At 41.6% G+C, this 19,575-nt stretch overlaps 1 protein-coding gene across 5 annotated transcripts in view; it reads right to left on the bottom strand.

Moving 5' to 3' along the window:
- TBC1D19 (TBC1 domain family member 19) overlaps nucleotides 1-19,575 on the bottom strand; it is a 67,969-nt gene that overhangs the window by 34,358 nt on the left and 14,036 nt on the right. For all 5 annotated transcript variants that reach the window (XM_068403315.1, XM_068403313.1, XM_068403317.1 and 2 more), the window contains 5 exons: nucleotides 4,892-4,966; nucleotides 3,865-3,928; nucleotides 2,892-2,938; nucleotides 977-1,087; nucleotides 43-115 (listed from right to left, as the gene is read on the bottom strand). In XM_068403315.1, the coding sequence (XP_068259416.1) occupies nucleotides 43-115; nucleotides 977-1,087; nucleotides 2,892-2,938; nucleotides 3,865-3,928; nucleotides 4,892-4,966 (370 nt within the window). The remainder of the gene's footprint in view (nucleotides 1-42; nucleotides 116-976; nucleotides 1,088-2,891; nucleotides 2,939-3,864; nucleotides 3,929-4,891; nucleotides 4,967-19,575) is intronic.

Genomic DNA, 19,575 nt, shown 5'->3' with positions numbered 1-19,575 from the left:
TTAGTGTTCTATTTAAATGACTAAAGCACAGCATTAGCTAACCAGGAGGCACTTGTGCTGAATCATCAATACCCAGCTGTCCTATATTTAAGCCTAGTTCACTGAAGTCTTCTTTCTGAAAAGAAACAAAACCATAAAATAGTAATTAACAATGTTTAATTCTCTAAATCACTAGAGATTTCTTCTGAAAGGCTTAATGTGAATATTTTCTAAACCAAATGTAGTTCTTTTAAATGCATATATATGAAATATGAGCTCAGGTTTTTAAAGAGAGGAACCCCACATCAATTCTTACTCTAGTTTTAGTTATAGGCCCCAGTCTTCATGTCAACTATGAGCTGCACCTGGATGTAATAAAGTGATGAATGAAGGTTTAGGTTAAGGGTATCTAATTCCCAGCTCTTTCCTAACTCAGGTGCAAGTTTTTCTACTAACATAAAATCGTGAAGAGACTTATCAGTGAAGCATTAAGAAGAGCTCTCCTATTTTCCAATTATAATATTAGTACCCAAGCATTTCCTTTCATTTACAATCTGACAATAAAGGGATTTAAAATTACTTTGAGAAGAAAATGAGAAGCTAACTGATTGTCAGGTTACTGATCTTGTACAGCATCAAATAAAGCTGTAGAATTAATATAAACTACTTATTTAAAGTTTTCCTGTACAGAAAAAAATGAGTAAGTGAATAACATGTAAGAAGTATAGTTTTGGCACAAATCAAAGCTGTGTGGCATAAAATGAAAACTTCCCTACTGGCAGTTAATTTACTGTTTATGTTTTAGTTTTCATTAAAAATGTCTTTTCATAAAACTTTTTTATGCTCTGTGTTTTAGCTACATATTTAGATTGATTTTCACTTTCAAAAGGAGAAACTTATCATGATATTAATATTCTTCCTTATTGTTTAGAATCTTATTAATAAGCAAGGCAAAACAATTATTACAGAAACCTCTTGTAAGAAAAAATATACTTACCAATTCTGGGATATCTTTAACTTTTAGAGGAACCTGAATTAGCCCCAGATGACTTCTGAAACTAGGCTGTTCTCCATTTTCATAATTTGGGTTTCGAAGATTCGTCAGTACCTTAAAAATGGTAGCTCTGTCATTCCTTGCATATATTCAGAAATTTACATTCAGAACTCTTCTTAACATCACCAGTATTACAAACAGTACATTCAGCATAAAACCATTTTCTGCAACTACTATATATATAGGCCCCAATTATCTTACACTAAATTATCTTACACCAAAATATCTTCTTTCATGGCTTTGAGCAACCTGGTTTAGTGGAAAGGTGTCCCTGCCCGTGGCAGGGGGGTTGGAACTAGATGATCTTTAAGGTCCCTTCCAACCCAAACCACTCTATGATTCTATGAAAAAAAAAAAAAAATTCAGAATTGAAAACCTAAAGTAAGGATAAAATTTAAGAGACAAGGAATCAAAATATCAAAATATAACTTTGATCTATAAAGGAATTTACAGTCTCTTACATACTGTTATTCCATGGGTATAGATTTTGGTATTATCATGTTGAGCTGACAAGAATTCTTTCAAAGGTGAGTTTCCAGCTCTTAAGAAATTCTTCCACAAGAAGAACAGCCTACCTCTACAATTCTCAGACATGTAAGTATTCTAATACCATATAAACTCACTGTCAGACTTGTAAATTATAAGATTAATGGAAGAAACTGCAAACTCTGGAAAGAAAACAGTATAAAAGAAAACAAAGAGTGACCCTGAGGGTCACTGGATAAGGCTAAAATAAAGATGGATTTGTTTACAGATTCAAGACTAAATACACAACTTGGCTGTTATTATAGTGATGGAAAACAGAATAAATTAAAAATTTCCAATATTATCACTAACTGAACAAGAGGAGCTCTTTAGAAATGTAATAAAATGGATAGAAAGTTTACTGTTGGTTTCAGAAATGCATTCACAATTCGTAACCATGAAACAATTTACACTTAAGTCAGAAATACTATGAATCTCCTCTACCACTACAAAAGACATTCCACTAAACTTGCACTGAACAACACTGAAATATTAATACATTAATTCTGACTGATAATTCAGTATTAGACGTCTAAGTTTTATTCTGTAAATTAGGAGGCCATCTTAACTCTATAATTCTACACTGTCGTCATGCTCCAGACGATGTTTCCTGTATAACTCACAGGATATACAGATACTGATTTTTTAAATTTTATTTTCAATCACATTTCAATCCAAAATCTCCTACTGTGTCACCATTAAGTTCACTGTCATCAGCAATGTATATTGTCCATCATCCATGCCTATTCTAGGCATAGCTGGTAAAGCAAGTTCTGGTTTACTAAGATGTTCTGTGCTTGAACCATACAAAATGATGAGTAATAGACTCAGCAGTCACCATTTTTTTAATGGTTTGGTTTGATTCTGCACAAAAGCCTCCAAATTCCACATAGTTCTGTTTCATGTTTGATTTTTCACAATCTTCATAGATGACCTACAATTTCAACTGCATACAGGTCTGCTATCTACCACCAAACACTCCATCAGCTTCACATATTGCAATTTATCAGCTTAATGTATTGGAATTTAAAATGCAAAATGATTTATGAAATCAATTGGAGAATTGCTCCCAGTGGAAGAAAGTTAGCTCCAAACTGATTGTTCTTTGGAGAAAGTGAAGTTTACCACAAGTACCATTTAAAAACGCAGTTAACAAAAAGAGACAATAGTATTTTGTTTTGCAAACAAAACACAAAGTCATAAAAACATGCCACATTTCACTTCCTATGAAGTACAAATTGTCTGAAATACACTTAATCATTTTTCCCACTTCACATAAAAGAGTATAATGGGTGCAAGTCAATGGCTGAGTCATTGTTTCATAAATGCTTACCTCAAGAAAATCTTTAGGTGCATAAACAGGCCGGAAGAGACTTAGATCTGAAATAAGATTTCAATGATGCTATGTTAAAACCAAGAGATGAAAAAACCATGCAATTTTCTCATACCTGTAACACAATCTAGCAATTTCAATAACATATTAGGGCAGAGATTAAAATGTTATCACAGATATCATGGCTACAACCACCACATATTCTGCAAGATTATGCTACTGTTAGTGCCTTAGTTTTGTAAACTCCAAGTAAGTGAACAGTAGTCACAGGAAGCCTTTAACTTATTCCACATAAGTCTTCATATTGAACCATTCTTAGACATTGGAGAGATACGATATTCAAAAGAGGTTTTCTTTTTTTTAACAGCATAGATTAATTAGTTGAGTTAAACTAATAGTTTAATAGTTGAATTAAATGTACTACTGTCAAATAAAGAATAGGGACTAATCATAAACAATCCATGAAAAGTATTAGCCATCACAGAGGTGGTACTGCGACACAAACTAGTAATTTTGCAAAATCATTTCTTTTAAGGCACTTGGATATGAACTAAGGCAGTTAGCCTTGCTCTCCCAAAGGATAATATGACTGACTATTCTGTGCAAGTGTTATTTTTATCTTTTGTTAATAAAACGTCTGAGCTTAATTATCCACAGTTCCAAACATTTTCTTTCTATTAGCCTGAGCTTACACTAAGAGGAGCTGTGCCCTAGCTGTATAAATCTCTAAAGCACTGGAATGAGAAGTATTATACCATAACCTCTCAGTGATGATTCAAAGTTAGTACAATAACTTGAAACAAAATAACAAAGAAATGTATATTTATTTATGCATAATGATACATCACCAATGAGAAAAAGATTGAAATAATTACCTTGAAGTGATTACATTAATCTTTGACTCATAAATAAGATGTATATGTCATTTTTCTATTTACAAAAATTTAATGCACAAAAATTTAGTTGACCTTACCTGGCTCATCAGTTCCCATTTCATTCCATTTATTAAGCAGTTCTTTCTGTTCACTTACAGGCCTCTGAAAGGCACAAGAAAGTAACTCTTCTTTTTTTTAAACAGAAGGAGTAAAAACATGCCTATTTCAAATACATAAAGTAATGTAACACTTTAAAAAATAGACTGCACTAGCAACACAAACTTATTTTGCTTACAAATTACCCCTAGCCTGAAGGTATACTCTACTGTAGAAAGTCCAAGTTCCAGTTCAAGGAAAAAAGGAGCCCATTAAATAGTTTCATGTGTTTACTAATGAATTTTAGGCTATTTAGTAGTCAGTTACATATTACTGAAGATTTACTGCTCATTCCATAGAGCTGTTGGAATTTGTCTTAAAATTCCTGTCCCTGGCACAGTCATGAAAAGCAAACACAGATGCATCCTTTATCTCATACAATGAACCACAGAGGTTCTGCTACCTATCACAGATATACAACAGGAGAAAGATAAAGAACAAAACATTCTAACATTATTCCCCAATTCCATGATCTTTAAAATTAAAGCCTCTAAATTAATAAAAACCAAAACAAAACAGAGCAGAATGAATAACAAACGAAATTAGCAATGTACCAGTATCTGTCTCTCCTAACGTACCAGTTCAACCATAGCTTTCTCGAGCACACAAAGTGTATCTGTATTGTGTACAGGCTACGCAGATAGAGGTTAAACAGCTGAGAATGCACACAAAAATGCTCTATTAAGAGCAATGAACATAGCAATTACCTTTCCACCATGCTGCTCCCTCAAGAGGCTAATTACTGCAACAGCAAAGAGGACAATCTACCTATAGACTTCATCTTCTCCCAAGCTAAGCTGATGCATACGTTGCCACGATCCCTGAAAATTATTCTGAATTAAAAATTATTTGGATACTGGCATTGCAACTCTTGATAACCATGTGTAAGATGAACATTACAAGTGTGCAACACAAAGCTTAATTTCCAAAAAATGTCAGTCTGGCAACAGAAAATTAATAATACATTACCTTCTGTGCCAGTGGGATACTAAGTTCTGTGCACATGCTGTTTAGACTTTTTAGAATTCGCTTCTCCCAGCTTCCCTAAAATACACAAAAAAATTAAATTACATGGAATTTCTTTTTCCTCCAATTGCATTTATCATGTAATAACAAGCAGCTTTTTAAAGTCATGTATAAGAAAGGATAAAAAGATTCATTGACTGACATCTGCAAAAACATTAAGGGAATATTTACATGCTTGTTTAAATAGAAACAACAGAGCAAACAGATTCTGTCATTTACATCACAGTAAAGAACAGAAAAATGAGTTGTTCACATTTCAGATCTCCAGAAAATATGTATTTCACAATTCCTGATTTTTGACATATGCCTAATGATCAAGCTTCCTCATATATCAACATTTAAAAAATTTTTCAAATTATTATAAGCAGGGCAATCAACTATGTACAGAGAATGTCTTCTCCACTTTGTGACCTGAAGAGAGTGCAAGTCTTTCTCCACAAAAGGTATCTTAGATGTTCTCAGAAGTTAAAAAAGTTAGAAATCTGGTATCCTGTAATGGTAAAAAAAATAGTTCTTCTAAAATAAGGCTCAGGAAATAGTTCTCTAATCAAAGAGAAAACCAGAAGCAGACAATATCTCAGTAGCAAGTGGACAGCTTAAAGAGCAATCAGATCCTTCAGACAATTGCATTAGACTTCAAACTTACCATACGGTGCCTAATCTGTGGATAATTCCTCTGAAAGTTAATGCCAACTAGTATTGACTTCCTAGTCAACTGACTTAGGATTTTGCTTCCGTGATTACAGCAGCACTGGTGGGTTTTATATTTAATTTAGTTTTCTGCTGATGATGACTCAGGGCCCGATCAAATGAATGCAAAGACTCCTCTTAATGTCATTTAGCTCTATTTATTATTTGTAATTTGCTCTAGGCACAAATTCTACAACAGTTAGTTACTGTCTAACAACATGTTCCTCAAACTTAAAAGTTCTGTCCACAAGAGGCTGCAGTTTATTAGACAGGAAGCAAATGAAGGGAAGGGCAGATGTTCAAACGTTCTGTTAAAAAATAAAAATTTTATCTTGTCTGTAATTGTTTCATTTTAGCTTCCATTTACAAGATCCTCTCATGATTTTTCCATCAAATGAAATAGCTATCTTCCACCAGAAATTTCTTCTCACAATCAAGCCATCCCTTCACCTTCTCTTGCATAAACAAAACAGATCTGAGTATTAACTGTAAGGAATGTTTTCCAAATGGCAGTATTTTTTATAATATTCTGTATAATATTTTTAGTTAACTGTATTATTGCCTTCCAAATGCCTTCCAAATGCTGCAGTTACACAACACCATGCTACAAACTGATTATTCTCTCACGGAGGGGTGGTTTAAAGCATTTACAGTACCCTATTTTGCTGACAAAATCTACTAAGCCATATAGGATAAGAAAGTGGAAACAAAGAGAGAATACAGAGGTGTTAGTAGCAGTTTAAAAAACAAAGTGAAATCATCAAGATCAAAATTGGCAGTGTCACCGTTTAAAACTGGGCCGGCTATTAAACCTGTGGCAGACGCTCTCTGTTAACCCTCCACCCCACCCCGAAGGGAAAGGGAAAGGGATAGGCAAAAGGGATAGGGAAAAGGGAAAGGGAAAGGGAGAGGGAAAAGGGAGAGGGACTTCCAGGTTGGAAAGTTAAAACAGTTTTAATAAACTATAATAATGAAAAAGAGTAAAACAATAATAATAGAAATAATCAAATATATAGAAATATATACAAAACCAAAATCGAGCTCCCCCGGTGTCGGCCACGTCACCACCGGCACTGCAGGGCAGGCTCCGGGAAGGCCCAGGCTGGGCCCAGCGACGGTTGAGAGCTGGATTCAGGAATGCACAGATCGGGATTGGGGGCAGCAGGAAAACGGACAGAGTCCTCTTCGGACACCGGCCATAGCAGAAAGAGAGCGAGACCCTTGTGATCCCCCTGCTTTATACTGAGAATGACGTGTATGGGATGGAATACCTTCGTTGGTCAATTTTGGGTCACCTGCCCTGTCCGCTCCTCCCTGCAGGTGCGACCCCCCTTTGGCTCTTCACTCGTAAGCAGTGAGGAATTCAGCAGTGACCTTGGTTTCTCTAAGATTAAGTACAGCAAGAGCCTTTCTGCATAACATCCCTACCGGTGCCTCAGTGATAACTATAAACTTCGAGCGTTATCAGTTCTGGAAGCAGACACTGTCTGCAAAACATGCAGTTAGTTTCAGAAAATGCAGTTACTTAGAGGAGACTTAGCTGAAAGTAAAAATCACTGAAAGGAAAATTGGCCTGGTTTAGGCCAAACCAGGACAGGCAGCGGGGCAAGGAACAACAGCACAGATATGCTCCAAGATATAAAAGCTACAAAAGAAGCACAGAGGAGGCCGATGGCGGCTTTGCAAGACCCAGAACCAGCTCCTTCCAAGGAGCGATGGAGGTTGATATTCTCAGTGCGACTGACAACTGCCAGACCAGACATTAACCCGCTTACTGCATTGGGGCTGAAACATGTTAGGAGTAAATCGCTTCTGGGCACTCATGAACTGTGCCATAATTCAGCCTTCGAGACTCTGCCCAGTAAAAGATGTTCAACTAAAAGCAACCAAGTCAAAACAAAAGTAAGGGTTACACAGCCTCCCCAAGCAAGATGCCCTCCCCTCTCCTCAGGACAGCGGAGTTACCTGCAGTGAGCAGAAACAGAACGCAGTATCCTTGACTGAAGTAAAAGCCAGAGGCAGAGTTCATAAAGTCATTTCATTGATGGAAACAATAACTTTTCCAAGATGATTCCTCTAATTTTATGAAGAAATTTAACATGAAGAAAACACCTTGCTGGGATTGCTATGGTTACAATGATAACCTTCAGTGAAATAGTTGAAGCTGAGGAAGCAAGGCAGTACTGCGATTTGGTAACAATTTCAAACATGTCTATTACAAATTGGATTTATGTTATCCTGTAGCAAAGTCCGTTATAAACTTTCACTGCAGTTAAATGAAACTGGGTGGACAATAAATAAACTAAACAGAAATATGTCACAACTGCATAAACTAGCCAGGATTAGTTACAGGGTTTTTTTCCACAATAACGAATCCTAAAATCCTTTCTTCTAGAAGACTAAACAGAAACGTGGTTCTTGCAGAGTGTACCTAATAAGACCTACTCTGCAGGGAGAATTCAAGGTGTCTGAATACATATTTCATTTGGTACATTTTCTCTAATCAAAACATGTAAATTTTAAAAAGAAGAGAAATATAGAAACTGCGTTGGTACTGCTTTCTTTCTGATGCTCATTAACTTTTCATTTGACCCTGATAAGAGGTATAACTTAATTTAGGACACAAGAAACCAAATCAATACATGATCCAAAAGAGATCTGAATATCCCCTACTCCAACTTCTGTAACAAGAAACAGAAATTCTTTTAGGAATAATAAAAATGTTATGAAATTTCTTTTGACTTTAATACTTTTCAAAGAAAATGACATTTTTCTTCATCAGCTATTCAAGCACTCCAGTTATTTTCTCAAAGAGATTTAGAAACAAGGAAAGGTGAATTGGCTATTGAAGGAAGACGTTTTAAGCATATCTTCAGCAATCACAGCATTAGAATAGGTCGTATTGTCATCCTAATTTTGTCAGACTCCACTAGTCTATTTCAAGAAAGAAAATTAATAATTTAGCTGGGCTTTGTCCTTTAGGGATTATTTACCTCTTCTTAGAAGAAATTAGGATACGGATAAGAACATCTCTATTATACTTCAGAAAGTTCCTAGTACCCATGCTCCTATTGAAATCAGCTGTAATGTTACTCTTACTTTAAATAGGACTGAGGAGTGCTCTAGCTCGTAACTATAAACCTACGGGTCAGAATACTTTTTTGATTGTGTGTCCGTATAGCATGTACAACATGCGAAATCTGGTCTTAGCTGGGCAAAAAACCTACCAGAATATCAATAGCAAATACAGCAATGTACTTCAAGGTACTTTTCTAATCAAGTCTGTTGTTTATCTATGGACTTTATTCAAAAGAAAGCGGCGGCAGCAGCGACAGCAGCGGCAGCGGCGGCAACGACTGGGGTGAGTGTGGGGGCGAGGGTAGCATCCGGCTGTAACCGGGCAGTTTTCATACTCTGGGCCCCCCGAGCAGCAGCCCCGAGCTGCTTCCCCCCCCACCCCGGACCCGGGAGTTCCCGGCAACGAATCAGGAGAGGAGGGGGCGTAGCACCACCCCCTGTTGATTGGGTGATAAAAAGCCTCCTGGAGGGCAGGGACTAGTCCCTGGCCAGAAGGGAGAGGGGGAGTCAGCAGTGACTGGGTGTGTTCCAGGGCGGGAGAGGCCGCAGCTGGTTGCAGCTCGTTGGGGAGGGCACTGACTCCCTCCCAGTGCACAAGGCGAGGAAGGTGCCAAGGAGCTGTGAACCAGGGGTATCACCAACAGGTATTTCCCAGCTCAATGTAAGAAAGAACAATGGTCTCCACCGGGCGGAAGAAGACCAAAACGGATGTGGGAACCCAGATAGAGCTCCCACGGAAGGAGGCGATGGTGCAGGTTGCAGGCTGCAGGGAATGCTACAGCGTCTCTCTGGTGACAGGGGGCTGTGTGCGCTGTGAGCAGGTAGATGATCTGCTCGGCCGAGCGGTACAGCTGCAAAGCCAGGTTGAAAGGCTTCAAGCCGAAGTAGAAAGGCTTAGGAGCATTCGGGAGGCTGAAATGGAGATAGACTGGTGGAGCCAGGCTCTGCCTTCCCTGCAACAAAAATGGGAGCACCTGCCGGAGAGCTCCCAGGATCGAGGGACCCCTGTACTCTGCCCCTCTCAGGTGGAAAACAATAACCTAGAGGGGAGGAGTGAGTGGAGGGAAGTCTATGGCCATGGCAAAAGGCGAGTGCCCTCCTTGCCTACCTCGCCTCCACAGGTGCCTCTGAGCAATAGATATGAAGCCCTAGTGGAATACAGCCAGTCCAATGGGGATGTGGTGGAGAGGCAACCTATATCAGAGGTCCCACCACAGTCAGAAAAACCTGACAGGCGTATAGCTACCTCTTCCACAAGGAAGAAGAGAAGAGTTTTAGTGGTTGGAGACTCCTTCCTAAAGGGAACTGAGGGCCCAATATGCAGAGCTGACCCCCATCACAGGGAGGTCTGCAGCCTGCCTGGAGCCTGAATCAGGGATATCACCAGGAAACTCCCCAACCTGGTGAAGGCCACAGACTACTACCCCCTGCTGATCTTCCAGACAGGTGGGGAAGAAGCTGCATCCCGTAGTCTGAGGGGGATGAAGAAAGACTACAAGGCCCTAGGACGGTTGGTGAAAGAGTCTGGGGCACAAGTTGTTTTCTCCTCCCTCCTTCCATTTTCAGGTGATGACGTGGGATGGAATAGTAGGATTCTCTCTATTAATGCCTGGCTACGAGACTGGTGCTACAGGCAGGGCTTTGGGTTCTTTGATAATGGCTGGTTTTATAAGACACCAGGCGTGACGGTAATACATGGGAAAGGTTTATGTCATAGGGGCAAAAGGGTTCTGGGACAGGAATTAGCAGGGCTCATTCGGAGAGCTTTAAACTAGATTCGAAGGGGGATGGGGTGGTAGCTGGGCTTGCACCACTGGGGCAACGCTCTAGTGTTGAGGTAGACCAGGAGGCCTCCCAACCCCCTGGGGTGAAATCGGTGTGCTCAGCTCGCTCCCTGAAATGCCTGTACACCAATGCACGCAGCATGGGGAATAAACAGGAGGAGTTAGAAATCCGTGTTCGGTCGGGGGGGGTATGATCTAGTGGCAATTACAGAGGCTTGGTGGGACGCCTTGCATGACTGGAATGTGGTCATGGATGGCTATGTCTTGTTCAGGAAAGACAGGCCACTAAGGAGAGGTGGTGGAGTTGCTCTTTATGTGAGTGAGCAGCTAGAATGTATTGAGTTCTGTCCAGGGGCGGATCAGGAGCGAGTTGAGAGGTTGTGGGTGCGAATTAAGGGGCAGGCTGGCAGGGGTGATACTGTTGTGGGTGTCTATTACAGGCCACCAGATCAGGATGAGGAGGGTGATGAGGCCTTCTACAGGCAGCTGAGAGCAGTCTCGCAATTACAGGGCCTGGTTGTCATGGGGGATTTCAACTACCCTGATATTTGCTGGGAGGCCAACTCAGCCAGCCATCCCCAGTCCAGGAGGTTCCTCCAGTGCATTGATGATAACTTTCTGATGCAAATGGTGGATGAGCCAACTAGGAGAGGAGCGCTGCTGGATCTGATCCTCACTAACAAGGAGGGTCTGGTTGAAGAGGTGAAGGTTGAGGGCAGCCTTGGTTGTAGTGACCATGAGATGGTAGAGTTCAGGATCTCATGTGGCAGGAACAGAATAGCTAGCAGAATCGCAACCCTGGACTTCAGGAGGGCCAACTTTGGCCTTTTCAAGCTATTGCTAGGGGAAATCCCATGGGACAGGGTACTAGAAGGTAAGGGGGCCCAAGATAGTTGGTTAGCATTCAAGGACTGCTTCTTCCGAGCTCAAGATCAGAGCATCCCAGCAGGTAGGAAGTCAAGGAAGGGTACCAGGAGACCTGCATGGTTAAACAGGGAACTGCTGGGCAAACTCAAGTGGAAGAAGAGGGTGTACAGATGATGGAAGGAGGGGCTGGCCACTTGGGAGGAATATAAGTCTGTTGTCAGAGGATGTAAGGAGGCAACTAGGAAAGCTAAGGCCTCCTTGGAATTAAACCTTGCAAGAGAGGTCAAGGACAACAGAAAGGGCTTCTTCAAATACATTGCAGGTAAAGCCAACACTAGAGGCAATGTAGGCCCACTGATGAATGAGGTGGGGGCCCTGGAGACAGAGGATAAAAAGAAGGCGGAGTTACTGAATGCCTTCTTTGCCTCTGTCTATACTGCTGGAGGCTGTCCTGAGGGGCACGGACCCCTGAGGCCTCAGAAGAAGTCAGGATAGAGGAGGAATCTGTCTTGGTAGATGAGGGCTGGGTCAGGGACCAAGTAAGCAATCTGGACGTCCATAAATCCATGGGCCCTGATGGGATGCACCCGCGGGTGCTGAGGGAGCTGGCGGAAGTCATTGCTAGGCCACTCTCCATCATCTTTGCTAAGTCATGGGCAACGGGAGAGGTGCCTGAGGACTGGAGGAAAGCGAATGTCACTCCAGTCTTCAAAAAGGGCAAGAAGGAGGACCCGGGTAACTATAGACAGGTCAGCCTCACCTCCATCCCCGGAAAGGTGACGGAACAACTTGTTCTTGGTGCTGTCTCTAGGCACGTCAAGGATAGGGGGATCATTAGGGGCACTCAGCATGGCTTCACCAAGGGGAAGTCATGCTTAACCAACTTGATAGCCTTTTATGAGGATGTAACCCGGTGGATAGATGATGGTAAAGCTGTGGATGTGGTCTATCTCGATTTCAGTGAAGCGTTTGACACTGTCTCCCATAGCATCCTCGCAGCTAAACTGAGGAAGTGTGGTCTGGATGATCGGGTAGTGAGGTGGATTGTGAACTGGCTGAAGGAAAGAAGCCAGAGAGTGGTGGTCAATGGGACAGAGTCCAGTCGGAGGTCTGTGTCTAGCGGAGTCCCTCAAGGGTCGGTACTGGGACCAGTTCTATTCAATATATTCATTAATGACTTGGATGAGGGAATAGAGTGCACTGTCAGCAAGTTCGCTGATGACACCAAACTGGGAGGAGTGGCTGATGCACCGGAAGGCTGCGCAGCCATTCAGAGGGACCTAGACAGGCTGGAGAGTTGGGCAGGGAGAAATTTAATGAAATATAACAAGGGCAAGTGTAGAGTCCTGCTTCTGGGCAAGAACAACCCCATGTACCAGTACAAGTTGGGGGCAGACCTGTTGGAGACCAGTGTAGGGGAAAGGGACCTGGGGGTCCTAGTGGACAGCAGGATGACCATGAGCCAGCAATGTGCCCTTGTGGCCAAGAAGGCCAATGGCATCTTGGGGTGTATTAGAAGGGGTGTGGTTAGCAGGTCGAGAGAGGTTCTCCTCCCCCCTCTACTCTGCCCTGGTGAGGCCGCATCTGGAATATTGTGTCCAGTTCTGGGCCCCTCAGTTCAAGAAGGACAGGGAACTGCTAGAGAGAGTCCAGCGCAGAGCCACGAAGATGATTAAGGGAGTGGAACATCTCCCTTATGAGGAGAGGCTGAGGGAGCTGGGTCTCTTTAGCTTAGAGAAGAGGAGACTGAGGGGTGACCTCATTAATGTTTATAAATATGTAAAGGGCAAGTGTCATGAGGATGGAGCCAGGCTCTTCTCAGTGACATCCCTTGACAGGACAAGGGGCAATGGGTGCAAGCTGGAACACAGGAGGTTCCACATAAATATGAGGAAAAACTTCTTTACGGTGAGGGTGACCGAACACTAGAACAGGCTGCCCAGAGAGGTTGTGGAGTCCTCTTCTCTGGAGACATTCAAAACCCGCCTGGACGCGTTCCTGTGTGATATGGTCTAGGCAATCCTGCTCCGGCAGGGGGATTGGACTAGATGATCTTTCGAGGTCCCTTCCAATCCCTAACATTCTGTGATTCTGTGATTCTGTGAAAATGCAAGCTCTGAAAATGAACAAAGAGGAACATAGGAAAATTTAAGTACTGGGAGGAAATTATTTGCTTTAGCAAAGCTTCACTTCAGTAAGATCTTCACAGATTTTGCTAGAAGCATTGAGGTAAAGAATCTAATGAAGCAAGGGACAAACAGGTTAAAACAGAGACAATTATGGTCTTCTGTCTTCCCAGAATTCTGAAGTGCAGCCCACCAGAGAACAACTTCCCTTTTCAAGTCCCTGTATTTTTAGATAACCAGCTGATGCTACTCAAGTAAAACACACTGAATTTAACACTACCTTTAAGATTTCTTGAAGTAGTACATCAGAACTCTCATTTTTGTGGATGCACTCCAGTACCCTAGCTTTAAGAACTGCCCTACCTTCAGGAAGTTATACTGTATCGCAAAAGATCACCCAGAGTTATGTTTCTGACCACACAAATTTCAGATAAGCCTATCATTTTTTTAATTGGAGACAAATCTAGAAATAATGGAACCAAACTTTAAAGAAGATTAAGCAAAAATAAGTATTATTAACTCAAACAACATGAGTTCACCAGAGCCAGTAGAGTATGTCAGCTTCCTTTGAAGGTAGCTAGTTAACTTAATGTTGCCTCCCTTTTGAAAGCAATACCTCTCCCACTCCTATTGTGGAAAGCAGCTGCTGGAGCCAAGCAGACCTACTCCAACAAAGAATTGGCTGCTCCTTTCCCGCTTTCTTACTCCTTATGCTTTGTAACTGCACAATGGGGCATCATTTCTTATCTACCTATCTCCTCCTTAAGTTTACTTGTTTAACAGTTCTCTCAAAACCCTGAAACAAGCTCCTAGCTTACAGCTGAAACCAGGAAAAAGGACCTGTATGGTTTAAAACAAAGCAGTGGAAACATGTATTACATACTATGGGACTATCATGATAAGAGTTCCTGTTGAGATTTACAGTGTTTGGTTTGTTGTGAACTTTGTAAAATCTACATATGACACAATTAAAAGACAGATTCATGGGAGGTATCAGACTGTGGAAACACTTCCTAACATTTATTTGGACTCAGCTTCTGAGGGTTCTCTTTAGCTCTTTTTGCTCTTATTTTTATGTTGTCCATTTCTTTTCTTCATTACTATTTGCAGCAGACTTATCCTAAACCTAGCAAAGGCTTTCCCCAGTGAACTGATTAACACATGGCTCAGAGACTGGTGCCACCATTGGAATTTTGGGTTCTTTGATCATGGAGAAGTTTATATGGCACCTGGTCTGCTGGCGACAGATGGAGCACATCTGTGTCAAAGGGGAAAAAGGATCCTCACACAGGAGTTGGCAGGCCTCATTGAAAGGGCTTTAAATTAGGCTCAAAGGGGATGAAACCAGGCTCACTGGAGATGAGCCTAAGGACAGCCTTCAGACTACTGTCCTACTCGAGGTGCATAATGGTGGTACGTGGGGCAATGGTAACACAGGGCTCACTAATAAGTTAGTAACCACAGAAGGGGCCAGGAATGGTCAGATAGCAAGAGTGAAAACTGGTGGCTTAACTCCCTCTCTGAAATGCTTACATACCAATGCACAGAGTATGGGAAATAAGCAGGAGGAGTTGGAGATCTGCCTTAGATTGCATGACTATGATATAGTTGCGATCACTGAAACATGGTGGGACAGCTCCCATGACTGGAATGTTGTCATGGATGGCTATGTACTATTTAGGAAAGACAGACCAAGAAGGCAAGGTGGTGGTGTTGCTCTCTCTGTGCGAGAGCAACTGAAATGTATTGAGTTCTATCCAGAGGGGGAGGTAGAACAGGTTGAAAGCTTGTGGGTAAGAATTAAGGGACATGCAAAGGGGAGTGAAACTGTTGTGGGGGTCTACTATAAACCACCAAACCAAGAAGAAGATGTTGATGAGGCCTTCTACAGACAACTGGAGGTAGCCTCTAGAACACACTCCTTGGTACTCATGGGTGACTTCAATCACCCTGATATTTCTTGGGAAGCCCACACAGCTAGACATGTTCAGTCAAAAACGCTCTTGCAGTGCTTCGATGATAACTTCTTAATGCAGGTAGTGGAGGAACCAATGAGAAGAGGTGCACTGCTGGACCTTGTATTAACGAGTAAAGAAGCACTAGTTGGGGACGTTAAGGATGGGAACAGCCTTGGCGACAGTGATCACTACATGGTAGGGTTTAGTATTTTACAAGGTAGAAGTAAGGCAATAAGTAGGATTACAACCCTGGACTTCCGCAGGGCCAAATTTGTACTCTTCAAAGATCTACTTGCAGGAATCCCATGGACTAAGACTCTGGAGGGCAAAGGAGCCCAAGAAAGGTGGTCAATTTTTAAATACCACTTCCTCCAAGCCCAAGATAGGTGCGTTCCCTTGAGTAAAAAATCGGGTAGATGGGCTATGAGACCTGCATGGATGAGCAAGGAGCTTCTGAAGGAAATCTTGCGGAAGAAAGAAATTTACAGTTCGTGGAAGAAGGGTCTTGTCACTTGGGAGAACTATAGGGAAGTTGTCAGGACGTATAGGAAGACAACAAGGAAGGCCAAAGCCCTCTTAGAACTAAAACTGGCAAAGGAAGTAAAAGAGAACAAAAAGGGCTTCTTCAAATATATCAGTAGCAAGAGGAAGAACAGGGAAAGTGTGGGCCCTCTGCTGAATGAGGCGGCAGCCCTGATAAGCGAGGATGCAGAGAAGGCAGAGTTGCTGAATACCTTCTTTGCTTCAGTCTTTAATCCTAAAACCAGCCCTTGTGATCTCCAGACCCTGGATGTAGGAAGGGAAGCCTGGAGGAGGGAAGACTCTCCACTAGTCAGCAAAGACTGGCTTAGTGATTAGTTACGGAAATTGAATACACACAAGTCCATGGACCCCGATGAGATGCACCCAAGAGTGTTGAGAGAACTGGCTGATGTTGTTGCTCTACCACTCTCCATCATTTTTGCAAGATCGTGGCAAACAGGAGAGGTGCCTGAGGACTGGAGGAAAGCCAATGTCACTCCAGTCTTCAAAAAAGGCAAGAAGGAAGATCCAGCAAACTACAGACCAGTCAGCCTCACCTCCATCCCTGGAAAAATGACAGAGAGGCTCATTCTGGAGGTCATCTCTAAGCACATGGAAGAGAAGGAGGTTATCAGGAGTAATCAGCATGGATTTATCAAGGGGAAATAATGCTTGACTAACCTGATAGCATTCTATGATGTCGCGACTGAATGGGTAGACGCAGGGAGACCAGTGGATGTAGTCTACCTTGACCTTAGCAAGGCGTTTGACACAGTTTCCCATAACATCCTCATGAGCAAGCTCAGGAAGTGTGAGGTAGAAGAACAGACAGGGAGATGGATTAAGAACTGGCTACACAATAGAACCCAAAGAGTGGTAAGCAATGGTTCCAAGTCCAGCTGGAGACCTGTTGGGAGGTTTGGCTGATACACCTGAAGGCTGTGAGGCCATTCAGCGTGATTTGGACAGACTGGAGAGCTGGGCAAAGAGGAACCTAATGAGGTTCAACAAGAATAAGTGTAGAGTCCTGCACCTGTGAAGGAGTAATAAAATGCACCAGCACAGGTTAGGAGGCAATCTGCTAGAGAGCAGCTCTGTGGAGAAGGACCTTGGAGTCCTGGTGGACAACAAGTTATCCATGGGACAGCAATGTGCCGTTGTGGCCAAGAAGGCCAATGGTATCCTGGGGTGCATCAGGAAGAATGTGTCCAGCAGATCGAGGGAGGTCCTCCTCCCCCTCTACTCTACCCTGGTGAGACCTCACCTGGAGTATTGCGTTCAGTTCTGGGCTCCCCAGTTCAAGAGGGATAGAGATCTACTGGAGAGAGTCCAACGGAGGGCTACGAGGATGATTAAGGCGCTGGAACACCTGCCTTATGAGGAAAGGTTGGCAGACCTGGGGCTTTTTAGTCTGGAGAAGAGAAGACTGAGAGGGGATCTGATTGATTAATGTGTATAAATATATGAGGGCTGGGTGTCAAGAGGAAAGGTGCAACCTCTTTTCACTTGTGCCCTGCGATAGGACAAGGGGCGATGGATGCAAGCTAGAGCACAGGAAGCTCAACCTCAACATGAGGAAGAACTTCTTTACTGTAAGGGTTACAGAGCACTGGAACAGGGTCCCCAGAGAGGCTGTGGAGTCTCCTTCTCTGGAGACTTTCAAGACCTGTCTGGATGCATTCCTGTGTAACCTGCCCTAGATTGGTCCTGCTCTGGCAGGGGCGTTGGACTCGATGATCTCCAGAGGTCCCTTCCAACCCCTAACATTCTATGATTCTAACTCTGGGAGCAAAAGAAACAGTTGAACAGGTCTGCAATCATTTCACCTCATCAAAATGTAGATATGAAAATACAGCAGTTCAATGGATTCAGGAATGTTTCAACTCACATCAGTCTCTCCTGGGCAGATAAAGCAAATTAGCAAAGTTCAAATTTTTAATCCTAGAATCTAGTGCTAACACTTTGCATTACGATGCATAAGTTTTAAGCAATAATTATGCTGTTTAACAAAGCGGGAAGTGGTGAGCTATCTCCCCAAAACTGTAACCAGACCAAATAGCTCAGAAAACACCAGAGATGTGAAATAACCTGATGTTTTAAAGAAAGGTCCTAAATCTGGCATTTTTCAGAAAACAAACAAAAAAAAGACCTAGTATTTCTTTGTCTAGGAAAGACCTAAACCATAATAGACTAAAGCAGCTGTACCCAGTGATCTATCTCGACGCAAACACAGGTCCAGCTCTCCAGAACACATCATTAGAAAATATACATTAAGTTACACTGATATTCAAAGATATGTAAATATTAATGGCAGTTTTTTTCTACACTGGACAATACCACAACTACATGAATGATTTACAGCATTACCATCCATTGCCATTAATGCTCTATCCTTTCCTAGAAAGCTGTTTTTCTTTTGAGGTAGTGAAGAGAATACAGTATAAAAAATTCAGTCTGCCATGTAAGAATGAGAAAACAGAACTAATTTGAGGACAAAAAGGGTTAATTATGAACATTTTAATATCTACTCCAGAAAAATACTAATATAGTTCTGATTACTGATTCAAAGTCATTCCAATAACTGATATCAAAATAAGATGGCTTTCGGAGAGCATTACCCTTCTTTCCTGAATTCTGAAGTACAGCAAAATTAATTAAGATAGAAAAGGATAAAGAAAATGTCAACGAGCTCATAACAATGGAAATGGCATCTTAAACAGTGGCTGTGCATAATAAAAATAGAATATGACTTATATCGAAAATATTTTTCCACCAGGACAAATTTTCTTGATAGAACCAAATATTATTTTCCAACTGTTGTGATGCTAAAAGAAAATAACATGAAAAAAATCTACCTACAAATAAAATAAAAACAGCCCTCTACCTTTAAAACATTAATTAGATTTCCAGTACCTAATGGAAGTAAATTGGTAAGTTTCCACTTCTATTTCTCTCCCAAAAGGTATGAGCAACATGTATATTTGCATTTTAGCTATTTCCAAATATTTTAAATAAAGAAAATCATGGAAATACTGACTTTGTAAGCTTTTTACATTGTTTATTGCTTTTTAATCAAAAACAAAATAAAACGTAGTTGTGATTCAACTGATCTGATAATGTTTTCTTACAGACCTGTTTCCTACAGTGACAAATGTGTGTGCATCTTGAAAATCAAACACACACACGTACCTCAGTGGCTTTAGAAAATATAATGTTAAGTCCGTAACTGTGTATTTATTACTATTTCACAACTATCACCATTTATCAATATTTCTCTATGAAAAGGATTCATATGTCTTTATTGAAGACTCATATTTCAAGAAAGGATTTGAAAGAAAATCTAGTGGTTTTGGCTGGGATAGAGTTAATTTTCTTCATAGTAGCTGGTATCGTGCAGTGTTTTGGATTTGTGACCAAAATGGTGTTGATAACACACCAATGTTTTAGCTATTGCTGTCCAGTGTGTACATAGCATCAAGGCCTTTTCTGTTTCTCATGCTACCCCACCAGCAGGTAGCCAGAGGTGCACAAGAAGTTGGGAGGGAATAGAGCTGGGACAGCTGACCCCAACTGAGCAAAGGGATATTCCACACCATATGACA

The sequence above is a fragment of the Nyctibius grandis genome, chromosome 6 (genome assembly GCF_013368605.1).
Source record: "Nyctibius grandis isolate bNycGra1 chromosome 6, bNycGra1.pri, whole genome shotgun sequence".
NCBI classification, from domain to species: Eukaryota; Metazoa; Chordata; class Aves; order Nyctibiiformes; family Nyctibiidae; genus Nyctibius; species Nyctibius grandis.
The sequence above is the reverse complement of the archived record's forward strand: the minus strand, read 5'-3'. Positions and strand labels throughout refer to the sequence as shown.